At 55.5% G+C, this 13,762-nt stretch overlaps 5 protein-coding genes across 5 annotated transcripts; 2 read left to right on the top strand and 3 right to left on the bottom strand.

Annotated features, from left to right (window-relative positions):
• Positions 1-819: 819 nt before the first annotated feature.
• POSPLADRAFT_1047470 (hypothetical protein) lies at positions 820-1,786 on the top strand (the record flags this gene model as incomplete). Its single annotated transcript, XM_024479296.1, has 2 exons — positions 820-1,422; positions 1,490-1,786. 2 exons carry the CDS (start codon positions 820-822, stop codon positions 1,784-1,786), a joined length of 900 nt encoding a protein of 299 aa, XP_024338025.1.
• Positions 1,787-2,413: 627 nt separating this feature from the next.
• Positions 2,414-3,151, bottom strand: POSPLADRAFT_1146700 (hypothetical protein; the record flags this gene model as incomplete). Its single annotated transcript, XM_024485970.1, has 1 exon — positions 2,414-3,151. The coding sequence occupies one exon, from the start codon at positions 3,149-3,151 to the stop codon at positions 2,414-2,416; it is 738 nt and encodes a 245-aa protein (XP_024338026.1).
• A 173-nt stretch (positions 3,152-3,324) lies between these two features.
• On the bottom strand, positions 3,325-4,045 carry POSPLADRAFT_1040400 (hypothetical protein; the record flags this gene model as incomplete). The annotated part of the gene is given in 4 exon segments (XM_024477739.1): positions 3,325-3,447; positions 3,466-3,583; positions 3,628-3,736; positions 3,754-4,045. A coding segment is annotated over 1 exon segment (227 nt), but the record flags the coding sequence as incomplete, so codon positions are not given.
• A 250-nt stretch (positions 4,046-4,295) lies between these two features.
• POSPLADRAFT_1146454 (hypothetical protein) lies at positions 4,296-5,904 on the top strand (the record flags this gene model as incomplete). The annotated part of the gene is made up of 6 exons (XM_024485935.1): positions 4,296-4,477; positions 4,499-4,837; positions 4,867-5,021; positions 5,149-5,192; positions 5,481-5,558; positions 5,752-5,904. 6 exons carry the CDS (start codon positions 4,296-4,298, stop codon positions 5,902-5,904), a joined length of 951 nt encoding a protein of 316 aa, XP_024338028.1.
• A 4,617-nt stretch (positions 5,905-10,521) lies between these two features.
• POSPLADRAFT_1047474 (hypothetical protein) lies at positions 10,522-13,108 on the bottom strand (the record flags this gene model as incomplete). Its single annotated transcript, XM_024479297.1, has 9 exons — positions 10,522-10,581; positions 10,709-11,218; positions 11,275-11,501; positions 11,559-11,631; positions 11,655-11,864; positions 11,905-11,958; positions 12,077-12,183; positions 12,377-12,575; positions 12,635-13,108. 9 exons carry the CDS (start codon positions 13,106-13,108, stop codon positions 10,522-10,524), a joined length of 1,914 nt encoding a protein of 637 aa, XP_024338029.1.
• Positions 13,109-13,762: the final 654 nt, after the last annotated feature.

The following is a 13,762-nucleotide window of genomic DNA, read 5'->3' on the forward strand; positions in this document are numbered from 1 at the left end:
GAGCGCCAAATCCACGATTGATTCCCTGCTCCTACTTATTGTTGTTTACCATCTTCTTTCAGAATGTGGATTTATACCCCCTACAGCATAGTTGCATGTAGAGTGTGACCGAGCTTCCTATAGCTCTTACCAGTGGGCTTCACGCCCTCTTACAGAAACGTCCAATGAAGTACGACTGGTTCCGAGGCTAACTTTGCCATACAGCCCCTCTTCCTGATAAAAGAAGTCTTTCTCTCTCCTTCCGTTTCTTGAGACTATACTTTTGCTGTATGTCATTATTATGTTGCAGGTGTCTACTGTATCTGTGCGGAGCGTCCGGATTTTCCAGGAAACTTGGGTCATATCCCTTCATGTCATTGCCCATATATGCGCCTCTTTTAAGTCCTAGCGGCTTTTCAATAAGAGCTTATTTGACGACTTTATGGCAGGGTGATGGTACTACGAGCTTCTAACTCGGCGTTACAAGTCTCACTACTACATATCCGGTTCGTCGGCACTACATGCATGCATGCATGCAACTCTACCCCTAACGTGTGATTTGGACAAGACTTCGAGACTTCACAATTATGTACCTCGTATGCCCGCGCTCAACGCTCTGATCTTGAATGTATAGCTCCTCGGGCATGCTTCGGTGTTCGTTAGCGCCAAATGCGTAGTGCGCCCAAGTGATTTTGGACACAACGTCGCTCGATATTCTGGGAGGCACGTTTTTACTGATGCACAGCTTATCTGAGAAGGTCATTCTCTGACGAAGTGTATTCACAGCGAAAACTAGCATTTACTGAAGTCATACCAATTGCATCCGACTGACAGTTCGCCATGCCTTCCCTCGCGTTAGCACGTGCAGCGAACGCGGCCTACTCCTTCCCATCCTGCCCCCTCGCCATTCTCCTCGGAGGAACTTCAGGAATTGGCCAGGCCATCGCGCAGACGTTCGCCCGGCACACCAAGGGCAATGCGCACATCATCATTTGCGGGCGCGACCGTGCCGCCGCCGAGGCCACCATCGCCGGCTTCCCCAAGCCCGCGGCAGACTCGGCCGCGCAGCACGAGTTTGTCGAATGCGACGCATCGCTGATGAAGAACGCGGAGGCCACGACGTCTATGCTCCGCGCGCGGCTCACGAAAGTGAACTACCTCGTCGTCTCGCCGGGCATCCTAACCCTCAGGGGTCGCGACGAGACGTCCGAGGGCATCGACCGGAAGCTCGCGCTGCATTACTACGCGCGGTGGAAATTCATACATGATCTGCTGCCTCTGCTCAAGGCGGCCAAGGACGCGGGAGAGGACGCAAAGGCCATGTCCGTGCTCGCGCCCGGGGACGGCGGACGCATCGACCTGGACGACCTGGGGCTGAAGAAGCATTTTAGCTTGGCGAACGCGGCCTTTTCTGCTGTGACGTACACCGATCTCATGATCGAGGTAAGCCGGCTCCGTGATCGAAGTCAATGCTGTTCCGTGACCGAGTTGCTTCCTACTTCCTACGCAGTCATTCGCCGAGAAGGAGCCGGGCGTGTCGTTCGTCCACATTCACCCGGGCGTCGTGCGCACGAGACTCCTGCACCCCGCTCTGAAGCTCCTATTCTACCCGTTCTTGACGGCCCCGGAGGACTGTGGAGAGTACATGTTGAATGCGCTCTTGCAGGCGGGGCCTGGCGCCCAGCGTCGCAATCCGAAAGGGGATGACATGGGAATGAAGCGGTACTACGGGACGGAGGAGGCCAGGACAAAGCTGTGGGAGCATACTGAGGAGGAGATGCGGCTCGCCATCCATACGACAAAGTAATCCACCTCAGTGCTGGTTGACCGGGAATCTCCGCGCCGTACTGCGTACACACGGCGGAGTAGGTTTGATCTGTGGTTACTGTGGAAGGCCTCGTGGCGTACGCCAGCGCACTGTTGGGATCTCCCCTCTAGCACGCCATTGAACATGTGAGACCGTTACTTCTAACTTTATGAACTGTTCGCTATCAGTCGCAAAAGCTGACGATACTATCAATCGATTGTGGACGTATACTTGTACCGACATGATGCAGACGGACACATCGGTGGCTGCATTATTCTGAGGGGTGTGAGATACAAAACATGTGAAGAGACGAGCAGGTGTGTGTGCGGGGTAGGAGCTGAGAATAAAGACGACGGGGGAGTCCGCGATGAATAGGGATTTGTAAGCGTAGAGCATCCCGAGAGCGATACAGATAACGTATACAAGACGATGCACAGCAATTACACAACGTTACACTTAGTTTACAACTATAACAATACAGAGTGGCTATGCCACGAGCCGTCCCAGGCCGCTACCATTCAGGCCCTGAATGATATTATGCTGAGTTGATGGGTGGAAGGCGGGTATAGAAGGCGGCACAGCGTGGCGCGAGTGCTAGGTATAATGCGATGAGCGCGGTCTAGCCTCTCATGAGGCGCGGCCCAGGGACACCTGCAGTGTCGCAGCGTCAGGCTGGCCCTTGACGTGGCCTGCGCTTTTGCAGGGCTCGAGACCGCGGAAAGCGCGCATGTCACCCAGGTAGTCGATTCTGCGGATTCCCGCTTTTCGGGGGTCCGGGTCCGGATAGCGCCTCAGGCGGTCGTGATATGCGGCGGAGACGCGCACTTTGAGCTCTGCAGGTGTGGACGGATGGTCCCACTCAGCCGAACCAACGATGCTGCGGAGGTTGCGGTATATGCAATGGAGCACGTCGGCGACCGTGATGTAGGATGATGTGCGGGGCTCGACGTCGACGCGCCATGGGTAACCAGATCCGATGGTGACCGTGAGGCGGGGGACTGGAGGCTGCGTCGCTGACTCGGCGAGAATGTTCGGCGGCAGCGGCAAGCCGTAAGGCTCTCTGATCATGTCCCATGATAGGACTGAATGCCCTCGTGCAAGGCATGGGTGGACCACGAGGTGTGCAGACTTGGCAGGTGTGTATGCAGATGCCTTTGGTGTATCGAGCTGCGCGAGCTCAACCGGGGAGAGATACGGAGTGACCTGTGGGAGCGGGATGATGTGCGAGTGGTAGTAGGTGCTCGTCGACGGTGTGTAAAGGCCATTTGAGCTTGCGCTTGACCACGATGACGATGAGGACAAGCCAGGAGAAGGGGGGACCCGGTGGTCCGAGGCGAAGCGCACGCGCTTTGACGATGAGCCCATGGTATACAGTGTTGATAGTGGAGATGGTGGTCGGGCAACGCAATGATCAGCGGGTGGGGATTATTAGAGACCCAGGTGTGGCGCACTGCTATAAGTCGATGCGGAGGTGGGAGACGAGGCACAGACATGGAGGACGGCATCCTAGTATATATGCGGCAGATCAAGGCATATGAGTGGCACAGTAGCCAGCCCGATTCGTCCAGAAGGGATGTCGGTCAGGTGAAAGAGGACACTGCATGAGCGGTAGCGCTCGCACGCAAAGGCCGAAATGACTCGAGGCCGGCAGCGCGGCGATGAGATTCACATCTCGATTATGGCAGCAGATCTGCTATAGTGGGTGCGTTTTGACCACTGGGGCGATGTATGATCTTCTGTGCCTGTCAGTCAGTCTCTGATGATTCGACCGCCGTTGACGAAGAGATGGGAGCCGTATGCAAGACAGAGCGCCCGCACCGCGGAAGTGGCAGTACGCCGCTGAGATAAGATTCGGCACTGGATTTGGCATCAAGGGCCCAAATCAGCGGATACTTCCGATCACACAGTGCACGCCCGGCAGTGCTGAGTTTGTGTAGAGTCGGCTGCCCGCCCTGGCATCTGCTGGCAGCCATGGAGCAGGGCCGGAGCATCTTGTCATCACCACAGATGAGGGCGATAACGCATCGGCCCAGAGATCCAACGTGGTTGGACCAGAATGGAACTGGCAGGGCTGCCTGACAAGACATTCGTAAACGAAAACTTCGAATATGCAAAGCGGTCTTGTTGGGCGGTCAGAAGCGCCCTGATACTGCGTCCAACCCTGCGGAAAGCGGGCGTGACCGCTGCTGTCGTGGTTGTGGTCGTGGTAGCTGCGCCCTGCCCCTGACGCGAACCCATGGTGACATCCATGACAAGGGGGTAAAGCCCGTTCCATTCCCTGGCAGTTGTGTGCAGCCGTCGGACCGACGCAGACGACACGGTCCCATCCCAGATACGGCGTGCTTCGTGATATCGGGCACGGCGAAGTGCGAAGTATTGCTGCATGCCGAGGACGCGTGCCCGATACAGCGGGCCAAAGCGCCGGCCAAACAAGCACCGTGATAGGTGTGCACGCCATGCAGCGAGGATCCCGGGATAAGCCTTCATTTGGTGCTGTTAGAGACCAGCAATGGGCGCCGTCGCTGGTAGCCTCAAGGCCGATGCGCATGCTTGGGCCCTGAGTGCTCCCGACAAGCACGGCAGGCTAAGCGAGACCAAGATCCGACTCCGTCTGCGGCGGGAGCACCGATCCCGAGCTTCTCCAGTGGTAGTGGTAGTGGTAGTTCAGAGCGCCCGCTGTGCCTGGAGGGGGTAATATTCAGTGGCCGCCAGCGGGAGAAGATCGTGGAAGGAGATCCCGTGCAGAGGGGGCCAGACCCCGACCGCCGTTGGCGCTCGAAGTAGGAAATCGCCTCCCACGGTGAGAGCGCAGAACGGGCCTCGGAGCTCGCGGCGGATTCTGAGGCGTTCTGCATGGGGCGCATGTGAGCGATGGAACGTCCAGTGGAAGTGCAGCAGCCCCCGGGCGGCGTTACAAGCGTCTGCGCGCCGTAGAGCACCCAAGCCAGTATCGAATTGGGTTACGATAGGATTTGACGTGCTCATGGACGTTAGCCTTCATCGCAACGAAGTGTCGGACAGCCACGGGCCCGAGAACGTGCTATCGTTTGGGTTCATCATCGCGATGGCAACGAGTATAGGGCGGGCTGCGGGCAGGATGCACAGGCGGTGCCACGACCACAGGATGCAATGCTCGTCTGGACACGTAGATTCGATGTCAACATGGCCGCGACGGCGGTCGTCAGCCCCGCCGCTCCGCGCACCTTGACCGGGCCGCAATCTCGCTCTGCAATGCGTAAGCCGATGCATGCATTGTCACGTCCAAGTCAGCGCCAGCCCGTGGGTGCGAGAGGCGAACGACCGCACCGAATGACTTCATGCAACGTGGCCGGTTATCTAGCGCAAGCCTATTCTTGGCGCAGAGAACGTCGAGCCGCTGGGCCGCCAAGTCAGCGCAATTGGCTCGGTATGCAGGGCACGACGCCGCTGAGCTTTGGCCGGGCGTGCAGTGCATCGGGGTGCCAACGGCAACATTCGTGGTTCGTGAGTTGCGCGTAGTGTCCAAACCCAACTGTGGACCGCCCCCCACGCGCAGATGGTCAGATGATCACTTCTGTTCCCGTCGCAGGTCCAGCACACGTGAACTTGTTGCGCGATGGGCCAGCGCATTCAATGCGGGCGAATACGGCGCACGCTGATGGCAACATGCTGGGGCGCCTGGGCTGTGGCCGCGCGACGACGCCACCTGCGCTAGCGGGGGGTCGTCAAATTCGTCTCACCTGACAGCGGGACGCCGCAGATCCTCTGCTGGGGCAGCCATTGCCTGATTCTGGTGAGTTCAGTTGAGGCTAGTAGCTGTGCGATGCTCCCATGGACATCGTTCTGACCGCGGAGGGCGTCCGCGGCCGGCGTGGAACGACGTCAACTAAGGTTCGGCGCATCATCTGTGTGGTTTCAATCCGACTTAGTTCTGATCTCCGACTGGGATGCGTTGCGCTTTGAGGTGGCTGCACTCACACGACGAGGTTCGCATTCCAAGTCCTTCCCTGTGGGACATCGCCACAAAGAGCAGGTCGCAAGGCCAATCACTTCTCACGCCGGAGGGCGAGGACACATGGTCCATCATGGCTCTGGCGCTCTCTGGTGTGACTGCTGTGGTCTTCGTGTGTTTGACCTGATATTGAGGGTTTGTCAAAGGCGTGGTGTTTGTCCAGAGCATCAACTGCGTCCGTTCTAGGCAGTACTGTTGGCATACCCCTGGTTGTGCTGGGCAGTACCGTCACGCGTCATGAAGCGCGAACAAGTGGCTCCTTGACTACAGCCCCTGGGCGCGGCTGTACCAATAAAAATTGCCCATATCAGGACAGGCACCCTCTCCGCCGCGGAGGGCATTGTTATCCGACGCGCTCGCTGTGAAACTGCCAAGGCTGAAAGTCACGCCAATTCAATTTTCATATATAATGATTGAGCCTATGACATCAAGGGAAACTCACTACTCGTCTGTAAAAAAGCGGGATGACTGCCCAGAAGGCTTCTGCGTAGCGGCCTTTTTTGTGAGCCCGCTCGAAAGGGCAGTTTGCGAGCTACTTGAGCTGTTGCACTTGGCAGAGTCCTGCTATGTACACAGTTGATGGCGGGCGCTCTCGCGGCTGCGGACTGATCTCGCGGCCGGGGCAACTGCCATGGATCCCAGGCGCGATGACTACAACCGGCCGAGAGTGCAATCATAAGCTGCGAGGGAGACCATAACAAGTATCTGCCCGGCAGCTGTCCGGACGGCTGATGGGCAACAGCTACTGCGCAAGCAAAGACATATTTGGGGCATGTATTGTACAGGTCCAACCATCTGTAGACTCGTCCCATATATGAATGCAAAGAGATGCTTACCTCCCCTATACATGTTTCCATCAGCGCCGAGATGGTAGCGTCTCGACTACTGTAGTGATGCCTCCAGCGTGTAAGTCCTCTGGTGTCGTCTTGTTGCCCCGAATAAGCTTGCAATATTTTGTGACGCACTTGCATGCGCGTAGTCGGCTGAGCGAGAGGCCAAACCATCAATCACGCCCAGGGTGCCGCGTCAATAAAATTGAGCGGAGAGCATCGGAGGCCGATGCACCAGGCATTGGAACAAACTGAAACTGCTATCGCGCGGGTGCACGCTAGTCAAGGTTCAATATCAGAACTGAATAGAATCGGGGGGACGTACCTGATTGAGCGGCGGGACGGGAACTGGGCGCAGCGGGGACCGAGAACTAGCCCGAAAGGGCAGGTCGCGAGTGATCTCATCCGCTGCAATTCTGGAATGAAAGACACGTTCTGCGGTGATACTGGAAGTTCGACGAGCTGCGTATACGTAGGGTGTAGTGGACGGTCCGGGCTGGCCGCTGGCCCACGGTCACTCACCGCTGCGGTCGGCTGTGGTCTCACCGTATGCCTCCGGGGTAACTGTCATTGTTAAGGATCGCTTGGCGGGGGTACTGGGACCGGCTGCGGACGGTCGCCAATTGTGGTTGCGAGCCGTTCGTGGAGACAGCAGCAACAAGGATCTACCCGGCCGGACGGGACTAACTGACAAGGAGCACAAGAGACTCGAGAAACGCACTGTATACAGATTTAGACACGTATACACTTGTTGTTATTGCGAGAGGGAACTCCAAAAGAAGGATATTTCAAAGAGGTCCGCACAAAATCTGGTGAGGGGCAGCCACCGCTGTATTTGGCGCTGTATATCTGATTATAACGGGAAGATGTCTGAAGCTCAGCGCTTAGATGACGAGACGGACTGCGCCTTAAATTGCATCCATATTTGGCTCCGATACTGTACCATCCCCGGAAACTCTGTCTCCATATACAATCCCACCCTTCTACGGCGCACTCCGAGAGCTGATATATTCGTAACGGATTCTGTGGTTACTATATGACCCCCCGCATACTGCCATACCGTACCGCTCTAAACGAGCGTATCCCATATGACAACCATGACATGCATTTTTCACACTTTTTCGAGCCGACGTGCATTTCGAATTTGCCCTGCCGTCGCGCCAGTGGTGCACCGCTGGGCGTCACTGTGATGGACGAGCGGCAAGCGCCGTGTCGCGATCGCGCACGATGACCCGATATGGTATGTGTTGTGGTTCGACCACAACGTGTGAACCTGAGTGGTCGCGGGGCACGCGCTGGTCTACTGTGCTCCTCCTCCGGACAATGTTCCTGTCACCCCGCGCGTGGTGAGTGTTTTATTGGGCCCTGCACAGCATGATGTTGCTGCCACATGTTTTCATGTATCACGATCTGCTGTGCGCGGTGCGGATTGCAGGCGATGGACTATCGCCTTATCGTCTGAATGCTTGAAGTCTCTTTGTGCGCGCCTGTAGCGCTTCATTAACAGGCGGATTGCGCGATGTTGTCAGACTTTTTCCATGGTGCGTCAGAGCCTTCTGCCGTTGCATTAGTAATGTGGGAAGGTACGGCAGGACTAAGCATGATCTCATCCGGGTACTGAGGAACGCTCTGTCTGTAATTAGTTCAGACGCTAGTGGAGCCTGGCTTGCTTTCGCCGTGGGTGCGGGCCCACAGACAGCTTCATAAGCATCTGCGTACCGCACGGGGTACGAACTGCAAGAAATAAATTGCAAATGACTGGTTCCTGAGCATTTGGAATCTGTAACGCCTGAAATGGACACAAGAGCTGCGACATTTGGTCAAGTCGAGCTCGAACTCCTTTGCGCTAACGTGCGGAGCCCGCCACGAGGCCGTCCTTCTCGGATGTCCTGTACAAATCACTGTGGTTATGGAGGGCAGGGTCCAAATCTCAGAACGGTCGTTGTGTCAGGCTGCAGGCATTCTATTGGTAATGTGTGCAGGCATAGCGAGACTCTGTCTTCGTCTGTGTAATTCCAATACAATCCACATCTACAGATAAACTGCACCTTTGGCGGTTGCGGGGGTACGGCTGGCGCATTCCTGATCTCTGGCAGGAGCAATTTCCGTTCTGGTCGATTTCACCTTGCGTCGAGCGAGAATCTCACGGACGCAGTGACTTATTCCACCTGCCTTACCTGACGAGTTGTCTCAGGTATGGAGCGCTCCGTACTGTGCGGCATGCCCGCTACTCGTGGACCGGCAAAGGGAAGATCATGATGCTCTGTCCTGCGGATGTCGCTTTTTCGAGATAGCTCACAAGCCACGATTTCTCTGCGCCTGAGAACTGCAGTCAACCAGCGCCCCAAGCCCCAAGTGTTGGAAATAACAGTCGATGTGACTTACGGTAGTAAATCACATGATCGCATATGGTACTTACACCGATCGACCTGTACTTAGTTCCTTACGTGTTTGCTGGCTACAAGCTGGGTCAAACACGATTTATCCTATCGTCTTCAGTCTCGATCCCTGCAAGAAATCTAACACCAAGAGCCCAAAAAGAACGTGTCGCCCGGGCATTTGCATTTCGACCGACTTGCAGCAGCGACTGGGAAGAATATGCACAGCGCTGAATTTGATAAACCAACTATGTCGTGCGTTCGAGAGCCCTGAGGGACGTTCAGAGCGGCCAACCCCTGCCAGCCAGCGGCGTCTTCTGCCCTGTCGGACGCGAACAGTGTAGCGCTCGCGGACGCGTGCGCACATGAGAGTGTTTAAGTTCGAAACCATGTGAATGTGGTACGCGTTCGTATTGATACCAGCAGACGCTGACCACAGTGTTCTCACCATGCCCCTCTCACCCGACAAGCGACCCACCTCACGCTGAGCCGCGCTCACAGGCACCGCCGCACGGGGAGACAGGTCCGCGCGTCATACTTTGCAAGAACGAGCCGGTGCGATTCGGACGTGGCGGGGGCACCGCCTTGATGCGTCCCACTCGGAGAGCACTGAATGGTGCAAAGAGTCGACGCCTCGGGCCGGTGGAGGCAATGGCATTGGACTAGCTGTCAGGTGCGAGCTGTATCTTATGTTATGTAAAATCCGAGTCGTCTCTTATCCGCCGATGGCACAGCATGGTACCGCTTGATAGCAAGGCGGGCCTTCAAGGTGTCAGAGTCCTGTAACCCTTTGCGCCATTGCAGCCACATCACGGGGTGCCCCGCCACCCATCTCTCTCGAGGTGACGTAGCAGGTGTTCAGCCGTCTCGGAACGCGGACCATGAGCATACTTGTCCGTAACCCTTGGCTCTTGTTAGGACGAGCATACCTCGTTCTGCCTTCTCATACTATCAGGCACCTGACATTGGTTCGCAGACGTGTAGGGCAATTATCTCGTCTCCGCCTCCTAGTCCTTCTTGTCCTATGGTAATTCCGTTTATGGTGACCACCTTGCTCTAGAGGAAGCATATTATGGCGCACCAAGCTCTCCTGCTCTATGCTCACAACAATGACCTTCGACCAAAAGCGATGTACGCTGAGGACTGATGATATTGGCGTCACCACCACCATCCCTCTCCGAGTCGCTCTGCAGAAAGAACTTCTACCGACAATGCGACCCAGTGGTCATAAGTCCTAATTCCCCCCCCCCCCCCCCCCGGAGCCGTTTTGTCGCGGTAGAAAGAGACGCTTCGAAAGCTATGAGTTCTCGGCCCGGACCTAGTCGACGCATTTCATAGCGTGGAAACGTGAGCAACTCTCTGCTCTATTGGTACGCCATCCTAGCAAAATTGCCTCATAGACAGAAACCCCTGCAACGGGATATGAATGCTTCCCCTGGCATGTGCCGTAAACACACGGCCAATATATTTTGTCGGAAGGCCGCACATGCAAAACTCCAGCATGTAAGATGAGTTCGGTATTGAGAGATGTGGCCATTAGCCATCAAACTTAGCGACGATGGCGGGGCGCTTGGTCCGGAGTCCGGAATAAGGCCACTATGGGATGGGTACGAGACCAGAAATCATAAGCCCCTAGTACAAGTGCGGCATCCCCGACGATGGTTCCCATGTCTAAACAAGCTAACGTCAGGTGCTAATTCCCGGGTTCCTCAATATCCCACACCTGCGCTGCTTGAGTACGGATATTTTTGATCGTGGTATCCAGCATTTCGCGCAAGATGGCATGCGTAAGCGGAGGTTTCGGTGAAGTAGTGGCTGGATAGCCCAGTGCCCGCCGGACCTTTTCAACATGGGGATCAGCCTCCTCTTGGATAGGAAGAACAAAGCGAAGGTCATTGAAAAGGATAGCCATGAGGATAGAGACATTGCCCTTGATTGAACTCAACGTCTCTTGCGGCTTCCTGGCGGCTAGCCACGTCAAAGGCAAGCATGCCACTCTGCTTTTCAGAACTGATCTAACATTATTATGTCCAAAAGCGTCGTGAAAAGCTTCCTCCACTGCTTTCCGGCCAGGGTCTCTTCTTGGTACCTTGTCCTTCAACGTGTTGACCAATTTGCGCAACACACAATAGCCAAGAACCCAGATGAACGACTCGACGTCGTGACAGGCAGTGTGCTCAATACTACCGTTTCCAGCTCTCAAGATGTCGAGCGCCATGAATTGAACATTTCCCTGCGGAACGTTTGGTATACAATCGACCAGAAATAGAGCAGAGGACCCAAGCTCACCGTAAGTGGAGCTCCATGTTCTCTCCACCTGGTAGGTGTCCGCTGCGATTCTCCAACGCCTTCAATGACCGTTACTGCATCCGGGATCCGGGCAAACTCGAGGTCTGTGAGGAAACCCTCGCCGCCATCTGGCCCACTATCTGGGTCATATTTCGTGTCTCGGAGTAGAATATTGCTACGGCTGATGTCCCGATGAACAATACCTTGGTCACAGAGGAACTCGTGTGCTGCATAATTTGATCTTAGTCAAGGTGTAAGCAAGTTTAGACGTCGATCGAACGCACCATCCAGAGCTGCACGCACACCCAACAAGAGTTCAAGCTCAGACCGTATTCCCATAGTGGTCGCCCAACCGTGCTAAACACCAATCTGTGCAGCACCGGAGATCCATCATTGACGTCGTTCTGTCCCAAACGCAAATATTGAACAGACATGCGTTCGGGACGCTTTCCGGCCGCGCGGTACTCGACATCGGCTCCCACCAAGGGCTTGGCCAGGCCGCGATGCGCACCCTTGATCCTCCGATGAATGATCGACTCGGAGCTGCGATATCCTTGTCGCCATGCCGTCTTCATGATCATTTTCGCTCCCTTCAAGCACCGTCCATTTGTATCGTATTCGCGGACATACCACACCCAGGTCCCACGACCAAAGAGCGACAGAGAGCTCCAAACGGGGGGGGGCCTACGGTGCACCAGACCCGCTCATCGTCGCCAATTGGCTCAACGAGGTACGACGTATGTGCCGGTGGCTCAGACTGTTCCAGAACAGCGCATGTTATATCGTTGGGGAGAGGACGCACAGTCCGGTCCTGGCCAAGGTCAAAGTCGATCACGACAGAAGTCAGGCTCCGTATCACACGAATGAACACGTCTGTGTGCTCCCACATGTCGTAGATTGGGGAGAGCGCTGCGATCGAAGATACCGACACAGAATCCAGAGCCGAAGATGAGAAGGCAGACGGCGAAAAGTCGGAACGGGCGGCTGCATGCATATAGGCGAGCATATTGTGAGGACTGCAGCGTGATCAGGGAAACCACATCCGAGGGATCTTCAGGCTTCGGTAACTGCTTGTTAGAAGGCTTGACTACGCAGAATGCACGTGTGTCACTCCACAGGTGTGGCTGTTCGGACGCCTTCGCCTGCAGAGGGGCCTCACTGAGCAAGCTGAAATCCGGTACGGCCTTCGGGGATTCCAGGGTGTGAGAGTTGTCGTCATCTTGAAGGGGTCCAGGGGTCTCAACCAACCGCCGGAGACAAGTTGCAGGGGAGAAATCCGTGATGAAGTCGAAGAGTGCGCGCTGTCCAAGGGCAGCAAATCAAGTTCTGAGAACGAATTGAGCAGAGCCTAATTTCTCACCAGATGCGGATACATTTCGAGCTCCCACTCTCCGTTATTGAGTAGACTCCTGCATTGCTGGTCCTCGAGTTTGTCCAGAGACAAAACGTTTGCGCTGGCCACAAGCGTCTTGAGTTCCATCTTGGATTCAGCAACACGATCATCTCTATCAAAAGCGAGGCGACACTGGTGCACAAGGTTGTCGTCTACTAGTTGAAGCTTCAGGCGACCGAAGATCTCGATCTTATCGTATTCAATCCTTCCAAGTAGTTCATTCTCTAGGTCATCGGGTGCACTACTAGACATTGGTGGAGAAAAGCGCACCACACCGTCTATGTGCGGTCTGTGGGGAGAGGTGGGGTCGTTCGCCGTGGTTGGTTGTAGAGCGCATGCAAGGTAGATTCGGTGGCGAGATCCGAGATCTGGGCTGAGTTTGAACATCTCCTCAGAATATTGACGCGGAGCGGCGTCGTCGTCGGTAGCGTAAACAGACATTCCTCAGTACAGCGCGCTCTCAATACGAGTGCAAGCCTGAGGGTGTGCTACACAACACGGCAAGTATAAAGGCGAAGTGCGTGATGGCTGCTCGGCCAACGGATAGCAGGTGTATGGCTAGGCAGGAATCCTAAGTCTAAGCTGACTATGGAAAGCGTTATACGGCAAACTTACCTTGGGTGCTCTTCAGAGAAACCTCGTTCACGAATAGCCCGTTGCAGCCTCCCCCTCACCACCCTAATCCCCACCCCTATGCGGGGATGAGCGCCGCTTGTTGGCTTGCTTTCGTCACGAAGACTGTGGACTCTTGACTCAACTCATCTATCCCTGCTTCTTCCAATAAGGCCGCCTGCCGTATCTTGACGGAGGTGAAACAGAACGACACTTTTAGAAAGCCTTTATTATTTCTGGCCGCGGACGCTGATCATAATGCATGATATGTCTGGAGCCGTAAGAACTGACTAGCTTGTTACCTTACCGCTCCTTGTTGATTTACAGACTGGCCTTTACCGCCGCGCCAGACGTGTACATCCGAGCGTCCGCAGATGCGCACACATATGGTTAGTATTCAAGTTCAACGTCGACGTGCGAATTGCGGTTCGCCTTCGCACCATCGAATGCGGCAGACGCGGACCCGCTGACCAGAATGTTTCT

The sequence above is a fragment of the Postia placenta genome, assembly GCF_002117355.1.
Source record: "Postia placenta MAD-698-R-SB12 unplaced genomic scaffold POSPLAscaffold_9, whole genome shotgun sequence".
Taxonomy (NCBI): Eukaryota; Fungi; Basidiomycota; class Agaricomycetes; order Polyporales; family Adustoporiaceae; genus Rhodonia; species Rhodonia placenta.